General features: G+C 43.7%; 2 protein-coding genes across 2 annotated transcripts in view; both read left to right on the forward strand.

Moving 5' to 3' along the window:
• The window catches only part of Poc1b (POC1 centriolar protein B), a 96,601-nt gene that overhangs the window by 22,510 nt on the left and 52,645 nt on the right, over positions 1–21,446 (forward strand). The window contains exons 5-6 of the mRNA XM_032911782.1: positions 16,993–17,100; positions 17,228–17,343. Coding sequence (XP_032767673.1) covers positions 16,993–17,100; positions 17,228–17,343 — 224 coding nt within the window. The remainder of the gene's footprint in view (positions 1–16,992; positions 17,101–17,227; positions 17,344–21,446) is intronic.
• On the forward strand, positions 2,192–2,593 carry LOC116908564 (40S ribosomal protein S26-like). Its single transcript, XM_032911771.1, has one exon. The coding sequence runs from the start codon at positions 2,192–2,194 to the stop codon at positions 2,528–2,530; it is 339 nt and encodes a 112-aa protein (XP_032767662.1). The 3' UTR covers positions 2,531–2,593.

The raw sequence follows: 21,446 nt of genomic DNA on the forward strand, positions 1-21,446 counted from the left end.
CTCCCAGCCACGTTACAGTGCAGTGGGAGTTTGAGTCTAGCTGTCTGTGTATCCCAGCACCCCACAGTCTTCACTGCTGCTATGGTCTCAATAGGATGACATCACTCAAATGGTACTGACTATGATCCATGGAGATGAATCTAACAGGGATAAAAGGATGGGGTGTATTTTACTGAGTTGTGCTTTCTTCAGAAGAGCTCAGTTACTTTTGCACCGCAGCCATCACAGTATCATTTCTCTCTCCTCATCTGTATGGTGAAGAACATCTGATCTCAGCCAGGAAGAGTGGTGCACACCTCTAATCCCAGCAGGCAGGCAGATCTGTGTGAGTTCGAGGACAGCTAAGGCTACAAAAACAAACAAACAAAATCAAAAACTGTCTTGAAAGCCAAACCTAAATCAATAAGCAAGTGAGGTTGTGGCTAGTATGAAGGAAAAGTCAAGAGGCCTCACAAGTTAATGATTGCGCCGCGTTTGGGGCGTACTCGTGTGCCACTGAGAGCTGGCCGAGTGGGTGCTCTTGAACTCGATGACAAGATCCACTTACTCTGTGTTGAGACAGTGCTTCTGTTGGGCCATGCGTGAAAGGGAAGAGTGAACATTGGTGTTTTGTTAGGCATAGAGGAAGCACTAGCAGGGACACATGGAGCTCCCTGGGAGAGGGAAATAGAATGGATTTTCCTGGTGGACTGGAACAGGGAGGAGAGGAGGATGTGAGCACGAGGACCAAGTGGGAAGGGGAAGGGCATGGGCTTGAGGGAGGAAATGGGGGAGAGACCAATAGAACAAGGGGTAGTGCAGTGAAACCCTATAATATGTGAAGGTCATCCTAGTGAGGTTTCCCAAATAATGAGAGAAGGAGAACCCCAACTGCCATCTCTTGTCACTAAACACAGCTTCTGGTACGAGGACTGGGTTTTGTCCAGTTGAGCTGCTGGCCGAAAGGGTCCCATGGAAATCCCCAAACAACCCAGTTGAACCATAACATCAGTATGATGGTTTTTATTTTATTATATTTTATTTTGCTATGTTTTGTTGTTACCTCTTAGAAGCCTGTTCGTTTGTAATGTGAGAGAGAAAGGGAGTGAATCTGGGCTGGCAAAGAGGTGAGGGGGAGCTAGGAGGCATAGAGGGAGGGGAAACTATTCTGATTATATTGTATGAGAAAATATATTTTCAAAAGGGAAAATGAAGTGTTGTATATGCAATATACTCCAATCATGCCATCCCCTCTCTCATCTCCAGATTCCCTCCCCCACCTCCCCACCCAGCCAATTCCATGCCTTGCTTCTCTCTCTTCAGAAAACAAACAGGAGTAAGAAGAATAAACAAAAAGCAGGAGAAGCACACACCCCAAAACCTATGAAAACACAAAACCAGGACCCAGAATACACAAAGACCTGTACTGTAAAAAATGTCCAAGCAAAGCAATATAAGAAACACACACACACACACACACACACACACACACACGTCTGCAAAACTAGGTTTGAGTTCCAGAAACTAAGTAATTACAAAATGTGACTTAAAGGAAAATAAGACAAGGGAAGATGAGGGAGGCACTGATGAAGACAGAGGAGGAAGAGAACGAGGTGCTCTAGGTCCGGAGCTGAGGGAGGGAAGGGCAGGGGCAACAGCACTGTGTTTACAGTGGGAAGAACGCAGAGGAAACCTGTAGCAAAGCACTGTGGCTGAGGGACCCAGTGCACTCTTGGGGGCGTTAGTACCAGATGTTGTTAGAACACAGGTAGTTTGGTGGGACTAGGCGCTCCAGTGTGTCTGTGCCTAACTGAACCACATGGATGCCCTGCTTTCAGCCACAGGAATGGCACTTCTTTAGAGGCCCTGGTAAGAATGAGAAGCAGAAGTTCATGGTGTTTGAGATTGAGCATTACCACTGGACAGGCTCTCTCCAGAGGGCATTGCCACTTAGGCAGAGACTGCAGTAGCCTGCGAAAATGCATAGTGCAAGGCCAAGCTTCTTACTGTTTCTGGTAGCAGTGCTGAGCTTTCCCTCATCTGGGGGTGGAGGTGGGGGGGGGGGGGGGGCACAGCATCTCCTGTCCACAGAAGTGAGCCGTGCCTGAGCCTGCCACCTTTTTAGGGTCAGGTCTATAGTTGCTGAGAGATGCCATGGGCAGAGATCTGACTTAAAAATGATACTGATTCGCTTTTGAGTCTTGGCTCCAATATGACCAAAAAAAGGAGAAACAACGGTCGTGCCAAAAAGGGCCGCAGCCACGTGCAACCAATTCGCTGCACCCGGTGCATGCCCAAGGATAAGGCCATTAAGAAGTTTGTCATTCGGAACATTGTAGAAGCCGCTGCAGTCAGGGACATATCTGAAGCAAGCGTCTTCGACGCTTACGTACTTCCCAAGCTCTATGTCAAGCTGCACTACTGTGTGAGCTGTGCCATTCATAGCAAGGTCGTCAGGAATCGATCTCGTGAGGCCCGGAAGGACCGAACACCCCCACCACGATTCAGACCTGCTGGCGCTGCACCACGACCTCCACCAAAGCCCATGTAAAGAGGTGATTTCATGAAGGCAGAAAGAAAAATACCATGGAAAAATAAAACTGAAGTTATACTTAAAAAAAAAAAAAAGGATACTGATTCAGAGGTGAGAGCAGTCAGTCAGGTGACTTCCTCTCCAATCGGCCACTCTGCTTTCTGCATACAGTCATCCCTGAGAGATGATGAGCGGGAGGAAGGAGAGAGTGCTGGAATACTCCTCTTTGCTGCTTTTGTGCTTGTGCATATGAGAGGCTTCTGTGGGAGATGACCCTGAAACAGAAGAGTCTAGTGAAAATACCTGTTATGTCTCCATATCCAGCCCTACTGCCTTAGTTGGCCCTTATGGAACTTCTAAGATCATCTTTTAAATGTTCTCTGTGCTACAGAATCTTCTGTGTTCTCTCTCTCTCTCTCTCTCTCTCTCTCTCTCTCTCTCTCTCTCTCTCTCTCTCTCTCTCTGTCTCATAATACACACATAACACACACCCTCTATACCTCTGTTTCTGCTTCTGTAAAAGGCAGATCTGACCATGCTGTTCCCCAGTTTGGACCTCTGGGTGCCTCCTCACCCAGGCTTGTGTTTTTCCTTCTGTGACAAACCGTCACTCTTTGTCCCTTCCACCATACAGTTGCTTTCCCACAGCTGTGTAGCTCTTCCATAGCACAGCTGCGGGTCCTGAGTTTCTGCACCTGCTGCAAGCGTTACCCTCTGATCCTGCTCAGTGTCACTTCCTCCACCAGCTGGAGTTGATGTCACAGTGCCTAGGAGGTCTTTAGCATAGTTCTCTTTCCCTGTTAGACTTTGAGTTACAAGTATTTTATCTTGCTGTGCTGCCTTGCCAAGACAAGAGAAGCAGAAACAGGGAAATCCTGTGCTAGTAGGGCCTCTTCTGTCAAGGGGAGACAGCAAATACACTAACACACACACACACACACACACACACACACACACACACACTCACACACACCCCACATTGGAGAAACCATATTTACTAGTATGACATTGAAGCCAAGACCCAACTGAGCAGAGGAAGTTAGTGATGTGGGTTCCTAGAGAAGGCATTTGAGAGGGCCCCATGTAGTACAACCATGGTCTTAGGGCTATGAATAGTGGGCTCAGAATAATTGCCCAGAAATGTGGTGGGAAGAATCAAGTGTAGGCAGATGCTGATCTGTGCTCTCAGGTAACTTTGGTGGCAGGATTGGAGAGTTTCTTTGTGGCAAGGTTATTTTTGTGAGCCTTTAATAGAAACTCGGGAATATCTATTATCTGTGCATGTTAACCAAGACGTTTACACAGCTCCACCTGTTCCTTGTACCTTTGGCCAAGTCCTGCTCAGACTGACTGTTTACTCACACACCCAGCTACGGCGGATTACCTTGCCTCGCTGGTTCTGAGGGACCTTAAACACTGCTTGTTTTCATGCTTCTTGAAGTGTGACTCAGACACTGCAGAGCCCTCCCCACCCCAAGGAATAGTCCTTGATAAATAATTTGCTGAAAGGTAGTGAGTTTCCACTTTCCACGTATGTGCTCTCCAGCACTCTTCCAGTCCTTTTCTACCCATTTCTAACACTGGATCGTCTTATTACAGCTAGAACAAAACTGGTAAGTGTTAGGTGGCCACTGAGTCCCCGATTCTCAGTGTATCTGTGAGAATACAGCCTCGACGAGATTGTCCTGAAGCAGAATGGAAAAGGTCCCTAAGGTCTTTCTGTTAGCTCGTGTCAAGAGGCAAGAGCTCAGCGGGAGCTTAAACATTTAGCAGAGCCTGCAACGGAAGCAGCTTATATATTTCCGATGGCACTGCCAGCTGTCAAAGGGTCTAGACCTTTAGCATGCCTTCGTGAGGCCCTCCTTACATTGCCAGCACAGTCAGAATATTATACAGAAGGTTGCTTACTAAACCCTAGACTAAAGCAAAGGGGGTTCATTGGGAAAATCTCCAGGAATAGTTTTCTCGTTGAGAGAGTCTCATGTGTATGCATGCCAAGGACACAGAATCGTCAGCTCTGTTAGTCGTGGAAGCCTGTAGCCAAGATCGAGCGACATGCTGCTGCTGTTGCTCTTTGCCTCTTGCTGTTGCTGGCACCTCCTTTCCGTTGAAGTAGAATCCTACCATCAGCTGGTCTGAGTAGACAGAGGACACAGAGCAGTTTCAAGAGTGGGCTTATAGTGAGCATGTGATCCCAGGCATACAACGTAACCTTTCTGGGCCTCAGTCTACCTCCCCATAAAATAAATACAACTGACATAGTCCCTTCATATAGTGAGGAGTCAGCAACTGGCAACCATCAACTGCCCTGTATTCCATGACTTCCTCCTGGGGCTATACCAGAGTCACCTTTAGGCGATACTCCAAAGTTGTTTGTATAATTTGCGCAAATGCTATTAAGGTAGTAACTATCATCTACTTAATGTATTTTATGTACTGGACTTCCAAAACTCTTTTTATTTCTAAGTAGTTATACCTGCAACTTTTGCATTTTTTTATTTTGTTTTGAGATGCATCTCGCTGTGTGCCCAGGCTGGCCTTAAATTCATGCTTGTCCTGCCTCAGCCTCCCTGGTGCTGAGATTGTAGGGATGGCCATCGTACACAGCTGGATTCTCTCCTTGCCAGCTGTAGTTCATGGCTGTATGCTGGAGTGACTGGTCCCGTGATTCGCCAAGCACCCTGCCTCGATGTTTATTTCCTCATTATGTCAATTTCACTTATTTCCCTCTTGCCTTTCAGCTGGATATTTGTTTCCCGTTTTCTTCCCCTCCTTTATTGACATTTAGGATTTACTCTTAGCTCTGTGCTCCTGGGTGACATCCAGAAGTTGATTATGCATCCTTAACCCAATCTATAACATAGAATACTTTCTCTTACAATGGTTTAGACAAAGTGTTAAAACTTCCTAAGTATATCCCCACTCTCTACCTCTTGACAGTTTTATTGTACACATGGAAAGAGCTCGATTGTTAAGCAGCCAGTTTTACATTTTGCATCCATATTTCCAGTTCCAGCACAATTTATTCATTTGAATAGATCCAAGATTCCATCTGCTGTCATTTCTTGAGCTTGAAAAATGTCATTTACCATGTCCTATATTGCCTTTTTCCTGGTCATAAGGCCCCTTGCTTTTTGTTCCACATTTATAAAGAATGTTTATACAGAGATATATAATCACAGCTTTTGAAGTATCACTTGCTGTGGTCCTTTTATTAGGGAGGTGGCTCATGTGATTGTGGGAACTGAGAAGCCCTAGGACCAGTTGCCTGACGGCTGAAGCTCCTGAGATGCTGATAATATGGCTCAGTCCAGTTGTCACAGGGAAAGACAGTGATGTAACTTCTGTATGCCAGATGCTTGCAAACCTGTGGAGGGGGCCACTGAAATAGGTCCCGAAAGCCAACATCTGGCCAGCCTGGACCTATGCTGTCCAAAACAAGAAATGAGTGTGCCCCCATTCTTGGGAGTGGATGGTGACTGCTAGTTGTAATTGTAAGCTTGAGTGAACTTTATAACAAATATGCAGGAAGGTCATGACACATGTGTCACAGGGCTTGTCCAGAGAGCATTAATCAAGGGAGAAGATCCATCCCGACCGTGGTGTCATTCTGTGCTCTGGGGTCTTAGACTGAATAAAACAGGAAAGAGATGGAGAAAGGGGAAAGGAGAAAGCCAGCAGAGTGAAACCCTGACTTTGAAAAGAAAACAGAAAATCTGAAAATATTTGTAACAATGACTTTACAGACCTGGTCTGCTAATACTAACATTTGTACAGTATCTTGGTGCTTTTTTTAATTGTTTGTTATGTGATTTTTTTTCTGTATTCTCAGAAACAGCCTAAAATTTCTTCACAGATTATGCTATCATAGAGCAGTGGTTCTCAACCTTCCTAATGCTGAAACCTTTTAATACAGTTCCTCATGTTGTGATGACGCCACTAACCATAAAATTATTGTTGTTGCTACTTCATAACTAATTTTGCTATAGTTATGAATCCAATATAAATATCTAATATGCAAGATATCTGATACATGACCTCCGTGAAAGACTTAGTCAGACCTCAAGGGGGACATGACCCACAGGTTGGGAACCAGTGATACAGAGTATTGAGAGACTGGAGAGAAAGCTCAGTGGTAGAAAAATGTATTGCTTTTGCAGAAGACCCTACTTCAGTATGTTATGCCAATTTTGGGATGACTTACAAATGCTTTTACCTCTAGCTCTAAAGGATCTGATACCCTCTTCTGGCCTCCACAGGCATCTGCATTCATGTGTACAAATCACACACACACACACACACACACACACACACACATATGTGCATGTATACATGCACACAGAACGAGGGAGAGAGGGAGCCTGAGAAGAGTTAAAATTTTTTGTTGCAGTGATTTTCTAACTAGAAGTTTTCCTAGAATAAATACTCTTGTACTAAAGGTGTTGCTGGGTGCGATGGCACAGCCCTGTAATCTGATCGGGGGTCAAAGTTTCAGACTATCCTATGATCCATAGTGAATTCGGGGTACAGGCTACATAGTGAGATCCTGTCTCAAAAGCAAACAACTAATGACAAAACCAGCACCACATTTTTAAAAAGAAAATAGTTATATCGAGAAGTTAGAAATAACCAACTTTTCCCAATTCCCAATCTTAAAAACTAGTGAAGCTTAAAGTTTTTCATCTAGCCATTAAAATAGGAATATTTAAGTTATAGCATAAAACTATGTTCAGATGGAGATGGCAATACTCAGAACCCACAATTATGATTGGCCTGAGCCTGAACCAGGATAAAAGAATCCATTCTGCACAGAATGTTATCTGTGGCTGTGCTTGAATGATAAGACTCAGTTCCTCAAGTCTTGTTTATGTATCTTCATTTAAAACATGTATTAATGAGGCCATGGCTTTAAACAGATTTAGGTAAGAGATACTAACTCTTGAAAAAGAATTTTTTCAAGATTTAATCATAGCCTTCTAATTTCTGATACATATTGTCTTACTTAGGGTCTTATTGCTGTGAACAGACACCATGTCCAATGTAAGTTTTATAAAGGACAACATTTAATTGGGGCTGGCTTACAGGTTCAGAGGTTCAGTCCATTATCATCAAGGCGGGAACATGGCAGCATCCAGGCAGACATGGCACAGGAGGAGCTGAGAGCTCTACATCTTCATCTGAAGGAAGCCAGGAACAGACTGAGCATCCCCAGGCAGCTAGGAGGAGGGTCTCCAAGCCCACCACACAGTGATACACTTCCTCCAACAAGGCCACACCTTCTAATAGTGCCCCTCCCTGGGCCAAGCATATGCAAACCATCACATATATAAAGTAACTTAGGGTTCTACACCGTATGTATCCACAGTAAGGAAAGTAAGTAGAGGTTAGGAATGGGAGAAGATTTCCAACATCGCTACTTTCTAGCAGTGATTCAGCAGTAAAGGAGTCCTCCTTTAATTTTCAATTGTTGTTGCTATTCTGCGTACTCATTTGAGCATATGAGTTGGAAGCTAACATAAATATGTCTGTGTGTATTTGTGTGTGGTGTATGCACGTCTATGTATGTGTTCTCGTGTGCCTCTGTATGCCAAAGGTTCATATCCACCATCTTCCTCTATTGCTCTCTGCCTTCCTTTTTTGAGACAGAGTCTCTCACTGAACCTGGAACTCTCCCAGTCAGCAAGACTGGCTGGCCAGTGAGCTTTTGTGATCCCTCCCCATCTGTGGTGGTTAGGATGAAAATGGCCCCAGAGCCCCATAAGAAGTGGCACTATTAGGAGGGGTGGCCTTGCTAGAGAATGTCTCAGTTCTTTTGTCTGCTTGCTGCCTGCGGATCCAGATGTAGAATGCTCACCTCCTCCAGCACCGTGTCTACCTGCATGCTGCCATGCTTCCTGACATCATGGTGATGGACTAAAGCGCAAAAGCTGTCAGCCAGCCCTAGTTAAGTGCTCTCCTTTATAAAGTTCCTGTGCTCATAATGTCTCTTCATAGCAGTAAAAGCCTACCTAAGACACCGTCTCCAGGGTTACAGAGCAAGTAAGCACTTCAGCAGCTGGGCCATCTCCCTAGTCCCAAATGGTGTGTGGTGGGGGGGACAGGTATGGGTGGGGGGATGGGTGGGGAGGGGGGGGGGGTGGAGGTGTATGTGTGGGGGGGGAGGGGGGGGATGTCTCCAGTAAATATTTAGATGCTTCTTGACTTTTGATAGGGTTGTGTCATTATAAACCCACCATAAGTCAGAAGTATTATGTTGGAAATACATGTAGTATACCTAGTCCTCTGGACACCCTTATCAGAGAACACACTGCAGTCTCCCTTGTTTCCCCTGGGTCGGCTGGCTCACTGAGAGTCACTGCTCCTTGCACTGCCCAGCACTGACATGGTATTGTGTCTTCTTTCACAAGCCCGAGTGAGATGGAAATTTGAGATACTGTTCTCACCAAACACATAATCCGTGTCCAGTCTTTGTACTGTTGGGAAAAAATGTATCACTGTTATCATTTTTCATGCACACAGTTCCATGGCATTGGGTACAGTCAACATTTTTGTACAATGAATTGAAAATATTTTAACCATCAGCTCTCATTGACTATATATAACATTAAATTTGTCACAATTCTTTATTTTTTGCTTTCCTAGGTACTCACTGGGGAGTATTCAGTGAAGCATATGTGGGGTTAGAATGGTGGGGTAGATTCCTCTTACATTAGTCGGGAAAGAAAACATAAAACTCTTACGAGGTGTAGTGCGAATGGGAATGTGTTCCCCTGTAAGTCTGCGTCCTGGGGAGCTACATAGTTTGGGGGAGTGATGAGGAGGTAGCAAGGAAGTAGACAGTTTGAAAGGTATAGAATACTATGTATGCCAAGGACCTGTAAAGTCGGAGAGGGGAAAAAACCCTCCAACAGCGCCATTGGGTTTGTTTTGTGTTGACCATCTGCTATTGAGCATGGAACCTACCCTTACGAGTGATGTGTTTCCCCAGCAGGACTCTATTGGAGAAAAGTATTCATTGCAAGTGGCTATCAGTTAGAGATAGCTTCTGGGTGAGGGATTTGGGGGTGTATGTCCACTAGTTTCTAGGTGAGGGATTGGGGTGTATGTTCACTTGTACTATCAGCTCTCAGACTCCATCAGGTGCAGACCTATGCAGGCACTGTGCATACTAACAGACTCAGAGTTCATATGTGTGCGAGCCCTGTTGTGTCTAAAAGACTTTGATTCCTTGGTGTCCTTCTTCCTCTCTGGCTCTCAGGCACTTTCTGCCTCCTTTATCACAGAATTCCTGTGCTCTGAGGCAAGGGATTATAGGCATTCCTTTCAGGGTTGAGTGCTCCAACGTCTTTCACTCCCTGCTTATTGTCTGGCTGTGGATCTCTTATTTGTTCCCATCGGCCACAGGACGGCTTTTCTCTGATGCAAGACACAGACCTATGAGCACAGCAGCACAGCAGAACGTCCTTAGGGGTCATTTTATTGCTGGATTCCTTTATAGACCAGTAGTAGTTGGTATCCTGGCCTATAGTCCCAGGTTCTCGACCACCCAAGCGAAGTAGGTATGGGTTAACTCTGTAAGTTAAGTGGACCTTAACTCAAAATCAAAGTGTGATTGGTTATTACCACAGGCTTGTGCCACCAGTGCACCTGCCTGTCTTAGAGGCAGGTCACTCTTGTGACTGAAGGGCTGGTAACAGGGTTGGTACCTGCCTTCTCCTTTGATAGCATGCAGTGTACCTAACAGTACCATGAGCACTAGTCTGTAGGGGTGAAGGCTCTGGGTAGCATCAGATCAACTTCTCTGTGTTCAGTGAGCTTCGTAGAGTCTGTGGCACAGCTGTTCAGACCCTTTTAGAGTCTCCATTGAAAAGTCAGATGTTATCCTACTAGTTCTGATCTTATTTGTAATTTGGTAGTTTTCCCTTGCAGCTTTTAACCTTCTTTCTTCTTTTCTATAGGTTTAGTGTTTTATTTATTACACGCCGAGAGGGCTTTCTTTTCTGATCCACTTTATTTGGTACCTGTATGCTTCCTTTACCTTCTAGGCAGCTCCTTCTTTAGGTTAAAGAAATTTTCTTCTATGATTTTGTTGAAAATATTTTCTGGGCTATTGACCTGGCTTTCTTCTCTTTCCTCTATTCCTGACTTTTGTAGGTTATGTCCTTTCATAGTGTCCCCAAGTTCCTAGTTATTTTGTCCCAGGAATTTTTTAGATTTAATGTTTTCTTTGCCTGGGACTTCCATTTCTTCTATCTTATCTTCAATGACTGACATTCTCTCTTCCATTTCTCATTGTTAGTGAGGTTTGCCTCTGAGCTTCCTGTTTAAGTTCTTAAAATTTTCATTTCCAGTTTTTCCTCAGTTTGAGTTTCCTTTACTGATTCTATTTCTACCTGAAGGTCTTAAACTATTTTCTTCATGTGACTTTTCATAGATTTCTTCAATAAATTTCTTTATTTCTTGCTTAAGGACCTCTAACATATTCATAAAAGCTATTTTAAGATCTTTTTTTTCAGGGCTTACTGTAGTAGAGTTGCTGGGCTTCAGGGGAAACATATTGTCCTGACTGTTAATGTTTTTATGCTGCCTCTGGGCATCTGGATTTCAGATGATATTTGGTACGTGCTGATATCTGGTCTTGTTTTTATTAGGTGGGTGTTCAGTTCCTTGGTTTCTGTTGTCCTTTCTAATTCTTAGACTGTGGTAGCTGTAGGTTGCCTGGTATGGAATGCTTCTGAGATCCTTTCAGGTATGGCCACTGGGCTTGCTTCTGAGTAGAATGCATTTCCTGGTATTGGGAGCTGACACCCAGAGATTAAGATGGGCTAGAAGGTGGGGTCTGGGGGAGTCCACTGGACGGAAGAAAGCAGAGTGTGTCAGCAGAATGTGCTTAGTCCCCTGGGAATGGGGGCAGAGAGGGAGGGGAGGCTACATCTGATGGTCTGCCACAGGGCTAGGGATAAGACTGGGGTGAGTTTGGAGGGAGAGAGGTGCATCTGATGCTTGCCTGCTTGCTTTCTGGTTGGAATGGTGGCCAGCTGTTGGGTCCCATGGAGAGCCTGCAGAGGGTAGAGGCCGAGACTAAGGAAGGGGGCGGTGAGGGAGGCTGTAGGAGAAGATCTGAGTGATCTGCTGGAGATGGTGACAGAGAGGAAGCCACAGCAGGTGATCTGCTGCAGAGCTGGGGATGAGACTGGGGCATTAGATTAGAAGGAAAGAAGGGAGTGGAGGCCTGAATGATCACCTCTGCGGTTCCCCAGCCCCCAGTTGCTTTGTTAAATGAGGTTTAAAAAATTACAAGTAGGGCATTGGGACAGCTTGTGAGGAAGAGCAAGACCCTAAGAGAAGATGCTGCAGTGCTAGGAAGATCTCACTAATGCAGATGAAGAGACAGTCCTGGGACTTCCCGTCAGCAAGCAAGAGGTCAGACTTGGCCCACAGCCCATGTAAAGCCACCAAACACTTTGAGGGGGAAAGTGACCCACTTTAATTTACATTTCAAGTTCACTTCTGTCACTCGTAGACCATGAGAGAGCAAAGTGCCAGATGCAGGTGGAGGAGACGGTAATAATGAAGGGCAAGGAAGGATGGGAAGAACTAGAAATCAGCCATGGACAGATAACTCAGGAAGGGAAACGGTGCTGAGTTCAGTGCTGCAGGTGCTGTCCAGGTGCTCAGAGCGATGCCCTGAAGACAGTTGTATTTGTAGTAATCACACATGTAAGCGGTAAAATGACGCAGCAGTGAATGACTGTGTGATACCACACTTAATCTCCTTATACCAGCTTCACTTGGCTTCTGTTTCTCGAGAGTTACAGGGATGAATTCTACTGATATAGCCAACAGATGGCTTCTCTTCTTGCCACTTAAGGGGACATAAACGTTTCTTTGTTCCCCTGGCCTTCACTCTCAGAATGTAAGCATAAAACCTATCAAAAAGAAGTCTGACATTAGTAGTTAGCATTGCATCCGTGAGAGTTTTGGATCTCATTGTTAGCTAAACTCACTACACTAAGAGAAAACTCCATCCCTTATGTAGTGACTTTCATGGAGTTACATAGCTGGGGTGGGGCTGGGGGTGGTGGGGTGGAGTGTTGGGGAAACGTGGAATTTGCCCTGGAATCGGGCTGGTAGTGACCACTTCATTATTTTGGGTGCCTTCCTTCTCCTTCTCCTACTCCTACTAGGGACATGATGCTTATCAATAAAGAAACAGTACCCCCACATTGTTTGATCTTGGAGCATTAAATACTGAGAGGTGGTTTTTTTAAAAAATATTTGGACTAAGAAGAAGCAAAGGAGGGCCATGGCTGTAGCTCAGTGATCGAGTACTTGTCTAGCATGCATTGCCTCCCCTCCCCCACACCAAAATAGGAAGAAAGAAAACCTGAATATGAATGTGGACATACAACTTTATATAGGTGCGGACTCCATAGACTCCAAGTCACGGTGTTCTTGGTATTTCACTGGGGATACTCTCAAAGACCTGTAAGGCAGCTTTGCTTGAAAAAAATGTTTCAATGTCTTCATTCTTTTTGTGTGTCATTAAGGGATTCAACAGTAATTTGCGGTGGACTTGTCATGTGCTGTTCCAAGAACCCATTAGTCACCACTGACTAATTCCTGGACTCTTAAAAGCTGGTTGGGTAGAACTGAACTGAGAATCGGCAACCTTTCAATGCTCAGTATAAAATCTAGATACTCCTAACATTTTAAAAATTAACAGTCCTGCTAGATAGTGTTTGACCCTTGACAATAAAAGTCCTAACTTTTCCTCATGGAAGTCAAGACAAAGAGAAACCTGTCTTTTGGGTGCTAACTTTTTTTTTTTTATGTCTCTAATTAATGTACAACTCAACATGCCCATGTCCAGCCTTTCAAAGGAGAGGCTGTGCAGGAATCAAAGTGGGAAGGGAGGGGAAAGAAAGGCTCCTTCCCCACAGCACGGGCTGCCCCGCCTCCAACTGCCCTTTCCACTAACCCGAGCTGCACAGCCTCTTCCTGTCTTCCATACCAGGGAGCTATTCTCAGACCGAGTGAGCCTCCTGCTTAGCCTGAGTTTTTGCTACTCAAGAGAACCTGCTGCTTCTTACTGGCATTTCTTTCCTGCCATTTCTTACCCCATTTCTTTCCTGCTTCTGGTGGTACAATTTTTGTTGTTGTTGTTGTTGTTATTGTTGTTGTTACTGCTGTTAAAAAAATATTCTTGATGGCAGGATCTACAGTTCTATTATTTGGGAAAGCTTTAAGAGAGGACTCTTACCTCACCTCTAACTACATTCCTGATGTCCGGGGCAGCCCAGTGCCAATGGCAGTCTTTGAGTGACTCCAGGGATAATTGTTCTCCTCAAGAGGCATCACAAGGAAAGAGACTGTGCTTGTTCTACTTAACTGCCAGTAGCAACCAATGGCAGTACGTGTAATTGTTCTTTGTACTCATTTTATTGAGGTTTCCTGTATGCATGTAATATGTTTTGATCAAATCTAAACCTCATCCCCTTCCTTCCAATTTTGCCCCTAACCCCCCAACATAGATATTTAGTAAAAGGATCATCTATGTCACAAGAACACTCCCTAATGTTACCCTTCCATTTTAAAAGTCACTCAGTGCTCAGTACACATGAGGGCCTGAGTTTGATTTCCAGCACCCATGTGAAAGCCAGATGCACACCTGTAATCCCATCACTGAATAGGAGGAGCTGGGGGTCCCTGGGGCTGATTAGCCAGACAGTTCCTACTCGGATGGCCTGGTAGGCTCTGCGTTACAGAGTCCAACACATTCCTAGTCCAAAGTTCCAGAATCCTTTACTATTCCTCCAAAACATCAACATGGTACCCCCCTCCTAGTACCAAACTCTGTTAGTTACTTTTCTACTGTTGTGATTAAAAAAAAAAACCCATGACCAAGGCTACTCACAGAAGGAGTTCAGATATACAGATGCATAATGCTAAGACTCCATGATGGCAAGGAGGGCTTTGCAGCAGGCAAAAGATGTGGCAGCTACAGCAGCAGACTGAGAGCTCACATTTGAACAGGCTAAAGCAGAGAGAGCTAATTGGAAATAGCATGAGTCTTAAAGCCCACCTCCATTGGCATGCGTCCTCCAGCAAGCCCATACCTACTAAACAGCCCTAAACAGCACTGCCAACTGGTGATCAGGTAAATACATGAGGCTGTAAATTTGAGTTTTGAATTTTGAAATTTCAAATTTTCTCATTCAAACACCATACTCCTTTGTGTGCCTCAGTTTTCTCTCTGCATGTGGAGGCAAGCAGTAATACCTGTTTTATGGGATTGTTCTGAATATTAAATTAGTTTCCATAAATGAAGTGTTAAAAACCATTCCATGATATATGGGCTCAATAAACATTGATAAGGTAATGTTGTAAAATAGTGGTAGGTTTGATCAATAATGTAAACAAGATATAGTTGAGTGAAAGAGCGCCTGTTTAGCACACACAAAGCCCAGAGTTTGATCTCTAGCACCACAATAATAACAATGACAATAATAATAATAATAATAATAATAATAATAATAATATAATTTGAAGTTGGATTATTTCAGTTGACTAAATGTTTTATTGTTACTTCCTCAAAATGTTAGGAATAATTCCATCTCTTAAAAAATATTTTTGCTACTTAAGATTTTCATGTTTAGTAATTTTTCAAAAATAAGGCTTATTAAGAAATAGAGTAGCTGGGTATGGTACACAACATTAGTCCCAGCATTCTAGAGACAGAGACAGGTGAACCTCTGTGAGTTCAGGGCCAGCCTGGTCTACATATGGTTCTATGGCAGCCAGGATTCATAATGAGATCTTGTCTCAGCAGCAGGAGGAGAAAGCAGTGTAATTGATTCCTTGCAAGTCTGTATTTAATTGAAAAGTTTATTTCCATAAAGATAATTAGTAAAGTTTTTCTCCCAAGTCCATGATGAGAGTTTTGGGGTTAGGGTTTTTTTTGGTTTTGGTGGGGGAATTGGAAGGATTTTTGGTTTTTTTAATTTAAGTTCCTAATTTTAATACTGTTCTCCATATTTGAATACTTCTCATGTATTTTCTGGATGAAAAGATTAGTAAAATATTACTTGTCATTTTAAAATTATAGGAAACTCCTAAGAACGGAAGATTTTTCTTCTTGAAGGATTTTCACGCACATTAAGAGCTCACACAGAGTTTTTATGACATTTCTGGATGTCTTTTGTTTCTACATGATGAACTCAGAAGTGCAGTATTCAACTTTGAGTCACGAAGAGTCCTTTTAGGTCTCAATAATAAGTTAGGACGCTGGAGAGGTGGCTCAGCAGTTAAAAGCTCTGGCTGCTCTTCTAGAGGACCTGGGTTCAATTCCCAGCACCCACATGGCAGTTCACAACTGTCTGTAAGTTCAGTTCCCGGGCTTTTGACACACAGGCAAAAATAGTAAGTTAGGTGTGCAGAGAAAACAAAACCTTTAATTACACTCCACACAAAACTGAAAACAGAAATCCGGACTCTGGGCTGCAGGGAAACACATATGACATAAACACACTCATAATCACCCGTGAGTAGGCTATTTTGTCCTTTCTGGCCTTTGCTGCTCCTGCAATATAACTAGTGAACAAGCTGTCTGTAGTTTCCTGACTATTTAAACTTCATCTTCTGTTTGGTTTTCAGCCCTTCTGACTTTAAAAGGCAATTAGCATTACAAACAGAATGAATGGGGAAATCAGTTGTGCAAGAAGCAGTGGGCAGGATGTCTGGCCTGCCTGCCTGCACCACCACCACCTCCACCTCCACCTCCTCCACCACCACCACCACCACCACCACCACCACCACCACCACCACCACCACCCACCCACCCCACTCTGGGCTGGGCATTCTGGTGATAGACTGGAGCAGGAAAGAGCCAGCTGCTCTGAGTGACGTGTCCTGCTTCTAGTCTAAGTCCCGGAAGCCTCTGGCCTTGGGAATTAGGTCGATGCCATGTAAACTTTTCTCAACCCACCAGCCTGTTTTGTTTTGTTTTTAATAAATTAAAAAGAAAAAAAAAAAGCTCCACTGTCAGGTTGGTGGGATGAGTAGGAAAAAAATCTCTTTGGTTTTTGGTAGAAATAAATCTCTTGAATGATGGTAGAAAATAAAAATCTAAAATTAAAAATAAACAAGAAACAGAAGACATAGAGGGCTTATTAAAATACAAGGTATTGGCTTGGAAGGAGTGCAGACAGAGCTGCATCGAAACCTCCAGGAGAGCCTCCGAACTCAGTTATTTAACAGAAACAGAAACAAGCAAACAAAGGCGCATCGTTTACATAGCGTGTTTTGTCTTTCAAGAGTCTCGTGGTCTGTCATGGCTGTGCTTAGCTGTGAAGAGATCAGTTACAGTGTTGACTCTGCTATGTAGTTCCCGCAGTGTGCTGACAGTGGCCTCTGGGATCTCATCCGTGTAGCCTGACTTGTGTGTGATATGCTCTCATCTAGAATCTTCTGCGTTCTAGATTTTCACCCGACGGGAGATTGATCGTGTCATGTAGTGAGGATAAAACTATTAAAATCTGGGACACTACAAGCAAGCAGTGTGTTAATAACTTCTCGGACTCCGTAGGGTAAGTCCATTCTCTGTACATCGATATGGGTCTGTTCCCTAAGGAGATATTTCATTATAAACAATTCACACTTCAAAACCAAGGTAAAGAGATTGAAATGTCAAGCTGTCATATTCTTTCTTCCTAGATTTGCAAATTTTGTGGACTTTAGCCCTAATGGTACATGCATAGCTTCAGCGGGTTCTGATCACGCTGTGAAAATCTGGGATATAAGAATGAACAGATTACTTCAACACTATCAAGGTAACGGTCCCCCGGCCAGAGGGAAGTTGCACTGTTGAATGGCTGCTGTGGGAAAGGCCTGTGGGGGTCATAGGCTGCCTTGACCTGGCTAGAGAGCAGAATAGGTGACTCCCATCAACAGAAGAAACAAGAGGAAGAAGAAAGGGAGAAAGACTTTTTATTTTATTTTACATCTTAATGAAAAGCAGAGAGAGCAAATGTATTCAGTGTGGCCATGTTGAGGAGTAGAACAGATAAGCGACCAGTTACCCCCACATCTGTCTTGGCATGGTGACAAGAGCTTCCGTACCTTAAGTAGAGGAAGCAGTGAGGCAGGGTGCAAGGATGTGTGCACATTTCAGCAGCCTTGGCCGGGGTTTTCTTATCACCGTCTTGGTTCTGACTCTATAAAGTAGGTTGGGAAAGTCCTTTATGCTCCATTGCTAGGGGATGAGTCTGCTTCCCACACTCAGGTCATTTCTGCCCCATCGCGAAGCCTACCTTTCATGAGTTATTATCGTCATCTGGGGGATTGGTCTGTCCTGAGAGGTTCTGTTTTTCCAGGGGTCTAGGTGACTACAGGTTTAGGACATATGTGTGTTCGTGTGTGTGTGTTTTTGTGTGTGTGTGTGTGTGTGTGTGTGTGTGTGTGTGTGTGTGTGTGTGTGTGTGTGTGTGTGTTGTGGCCCAGAGTTGGACATTTTAGCAAAATCAGCTTCTAAGTGCCCATTTAGTTTTCCGTGTGCTTAGGTATTGCTCAACCTTGTGGGAATTAGTGTGTCTGCCAGTCTGGCTTTGTAGGTGCTCGTAGCTCAGTAATAAACTAGCACTGGAGAAGAGAGCGAGCTGTAATGCAATGACTGGGGCATCTACAGGAAATGAGCCAGATGCTTGTGTCTGAGCGTTGAAATCCCAATGTAAAGTAAAATGAAATGCTAGGATCCAAAGCCAAAATGAGTCTAATTAAATCAGTTCCGTAGGGAGTCTCTTCCCTGCTGATCGCTCTGGATACGGATTACTAAGAATGACTCTAGTGGAATGGAGGGGGTGTCAGGCAACCATGCACCAGAACCACTTCTCTATAATCCCTTGGCTTTAGTTGCTTTTGGAAAGGCTCATACAAGTGACTTAATTTTGGTTGTTCACTTTGAGAGGTCTTTGTATATAGCCTAGGCTAGCCCCAATCATGACCCTGCTGCCTTGTCATCCCAAGTGCTAGGACTCTAAGTATGTACCACCATGCTTTATTTTGACTCTGAAGACACCCCCCCCATTGTCTATGAGCATTTTTTTCTGAAGGTATAGCTGATTAATCATCTAGTAATTTGATCTTAACTATCCCTCGTCACTGGAATGAGAGGTGTCCCCATTGATCTGATCTGATCTTGTTTCACATTGGAGACAGGAGATACCATATGACACGGAGCCCATATCAAAGAGACTCCCTAAATGTCTTCCTCTTTGGGGCCAAATTCAAGCATAGAAGGTCCTTAGGGTAGAACACATTCTTAAGTTTTATTCTATCTGTCCTGTGGGTGATAACCTAGTACCTTGAAATTGCTTAAGACATATATTGTTAGAAGCTGTATTTATGCAAAATATTAGTAGACAACAATCAAAGAATGTACAAGAAAAATTTAATCACTACCAACAAGAGTAAATATTTAAAGAGATGTGGAATTCAAAAATAAGTACATATTGGGGTCATTTTTCTTGAGTTTGATTCTAAGTGCTTTGGACAAGGATCAAAACCAAAGGAACCAAAAGTCTTAGAACATGAATATTTGGAATTTCGCAAGAAGCTGAAAAATTGAGGCCGGAGCCATGGCTCAGTGGTTAAGACTTGCTGACCTTTGGGGGGGTCTGGGTCAGGTGCTAACACCCACATGGCACTCACAACTAGATCCCAGCGGACCTAGTACCCTCTTCTGACATTCTGCTCCATACATACATAAAGTATAACACTTTACACAGAAAACTTTAAAATACATAAATAAATCTTCTTATCCAAAAGGGAATCAAACAACTGGCCAAATGGCCTCAGTAATTTCATTGCGGTCAGTATCATGATTGCCAGTGCTGTGGTCGGTCATCAAGCCATCCTAATTCTCCTCTCAGAAATACATGTAAATTTGTTTCCATTGAAGGAATGGTATAGTTTATCAGTAATGGGCTGCTTTTATATACAAGTTCCATTTAATTTTGTCTTTTTGTAAGTAATTTTTTGAGATTATAATAAAGTTACATTAATTCCCCTTTCCCTTTCCTGCCCCTAAACCCAAACTTTCCCACAAAATTTCCACCCCACCCCACCCCTCTCGTCTTTTAAACTCATGGCTTGTGTGTTCGTCCCTAAAATCATAAACACGACCTTCTCGGTCTGTATAATGCTACTTGTATGAATACAGCACAGCCCCTCCCTAAGGCTCCAAGATCATTGCAGAGAAGGAGTTGAAGATTCAGACTGAGAGGATGGGGAGTTTGCTGGGAAATTGTGTCTCCTAGAAACATCCCATGAGTCTCACCAACATGGCAGCCTAAACCTGACCTGAACATGTACAACTCCGACATGCTGACAGGACGAGGAAAAGCTACATTAAGAACTGCAGGCAACCAAGGAGTGGGAGAAACAGTCTCCCCTGGAAAGGGCACACCAACTGGTCGTCTAATACCATGGTCAGCCCAGAAAAATGCATGCACAAGTCATTTTGTCTTTTAGGAGTAAACAGATGTTTTCTAACTAAAGTAGACGGCCTTGTCTGGAGATGTGCCCTGGGAGTGCCCGTCGCCCATGCTGTTAATTACTAGGGCATTGCTAGGAATTACTCCTCTGCTTGCTGGGTGTAACATGAGGCATTCTAGCTGATGTGCATAGAAATGATCGACGAGACACAGCTGGGAACCCATGAATACAGGCCTGCGAAGAATTCGTATCGCTGACAATATCGGAGGCGATGGTGGAGACAGCTCAGTGGATGAGGCACTTGCTGTGCAAATGTGAGGACCTGAGTTCAGATCCCCACAACTCATTAAAGCCACATGTGGCCACACACATACATAACCCCAGTTCTGTGTGCGCAGAGATGGAGAACCCCGCCCCTGTTAACCAGTCAGTCCAGCCAAAATGATATGCCATAGTTCAGAGGAAAAATGTCTTTCAAAAATAACATGGAGAGTGGTAGAGGAAGACTGGCCATTTGAAGTCAACCTCTGGCCTGCCATACTCACCTAGAGACCACACACACACACACACACACACACACACACACACACACACACACACACACACACACACACACACACACAGAGTTCAGCTTAATGGAGCGTCTCTTAAGATAGACATTCTAAGCCTGGGGTGGTGCACACTCTTAATCCCACCAGCTAGGAAAGAGGCAGACAGATCTCTGAGTTCTAGACCATCCTCATCTAACAGAGTCTGCTCTAGAACATTCAGGACTCTACAGAGTAGCCCTGTCTCAACAAAAGAGAACATCTAGGAAGTTTATACATTCGAGGAGCATAAACATATTCTGTGTACCAAGGATCCCATAACCGCTAGCACCACAGCTATACATTTCATGAATAGTTTCTCCTCTACTTTTGAAGCAAAAAATTGAAATTCTTGACTTAGTAAGATAATAGATCTTTAGGCAAAAGGTAAAATTTTAGGTTGTTTACAAATTTAGGGCCCAGTGCTAATGGCACACAGAGATTTATCTTCCAATGTTGATGTACGTCTAATACATTAAAAAAAAAACTGTTTACTTGCTCAAGCCAAACAGATTATCATTTAAAGGAGCAGATATTGGTCACTTTGCATGGTTTTAAGTCTGCAGTTTTCACATACACTGTTAAAATTCTACCCTGCACCCTATCCATTTCCAGACACAGACATTTAAGATACAAAATACAACAGGATTGCTTTTAAATGGTAGTTTGTAAAGAATCACGTTGAGGGCTTTAACTGTTACTCTTAACTGAACCTTGAGTTTATTAAGACAGTTTAAGTATTCAGCAAGAAGCCTGTGATCTAAATGAAATGCATCTTTGTCCTGTATTTCAATTCTTTTAAATGCTACTAATAGCAGAACAGCAGTTCTCTTCTGTTCTGTTTTGTTTTTAAG

Source organism: Rattus rattus, chromosome 1 (assembly GCF_011064425.1).
Source record: "Rattus rattus isolate New Zealand chromosome 1, Rrattus_CSIRO_v1, whole genome shotgun sequence".
In the NCBI taxonomy this organism is placed as follows: domain Eukaryota; kingdom Metazoa; phylum Chordata; class Mammalia; order Rodentia; family Muridae; genus Rattus; species Rattus rattus.

Excerpts from the sequence above, each read along its gene's own strand:
- LOC116908564 (XM_032911771.1), top strand. The coding sequence starts at position 2,192 with ATGACCAAAAAAAGGAGAAACAACGGTCGTGCCAAAAAGGGCCGCAGC.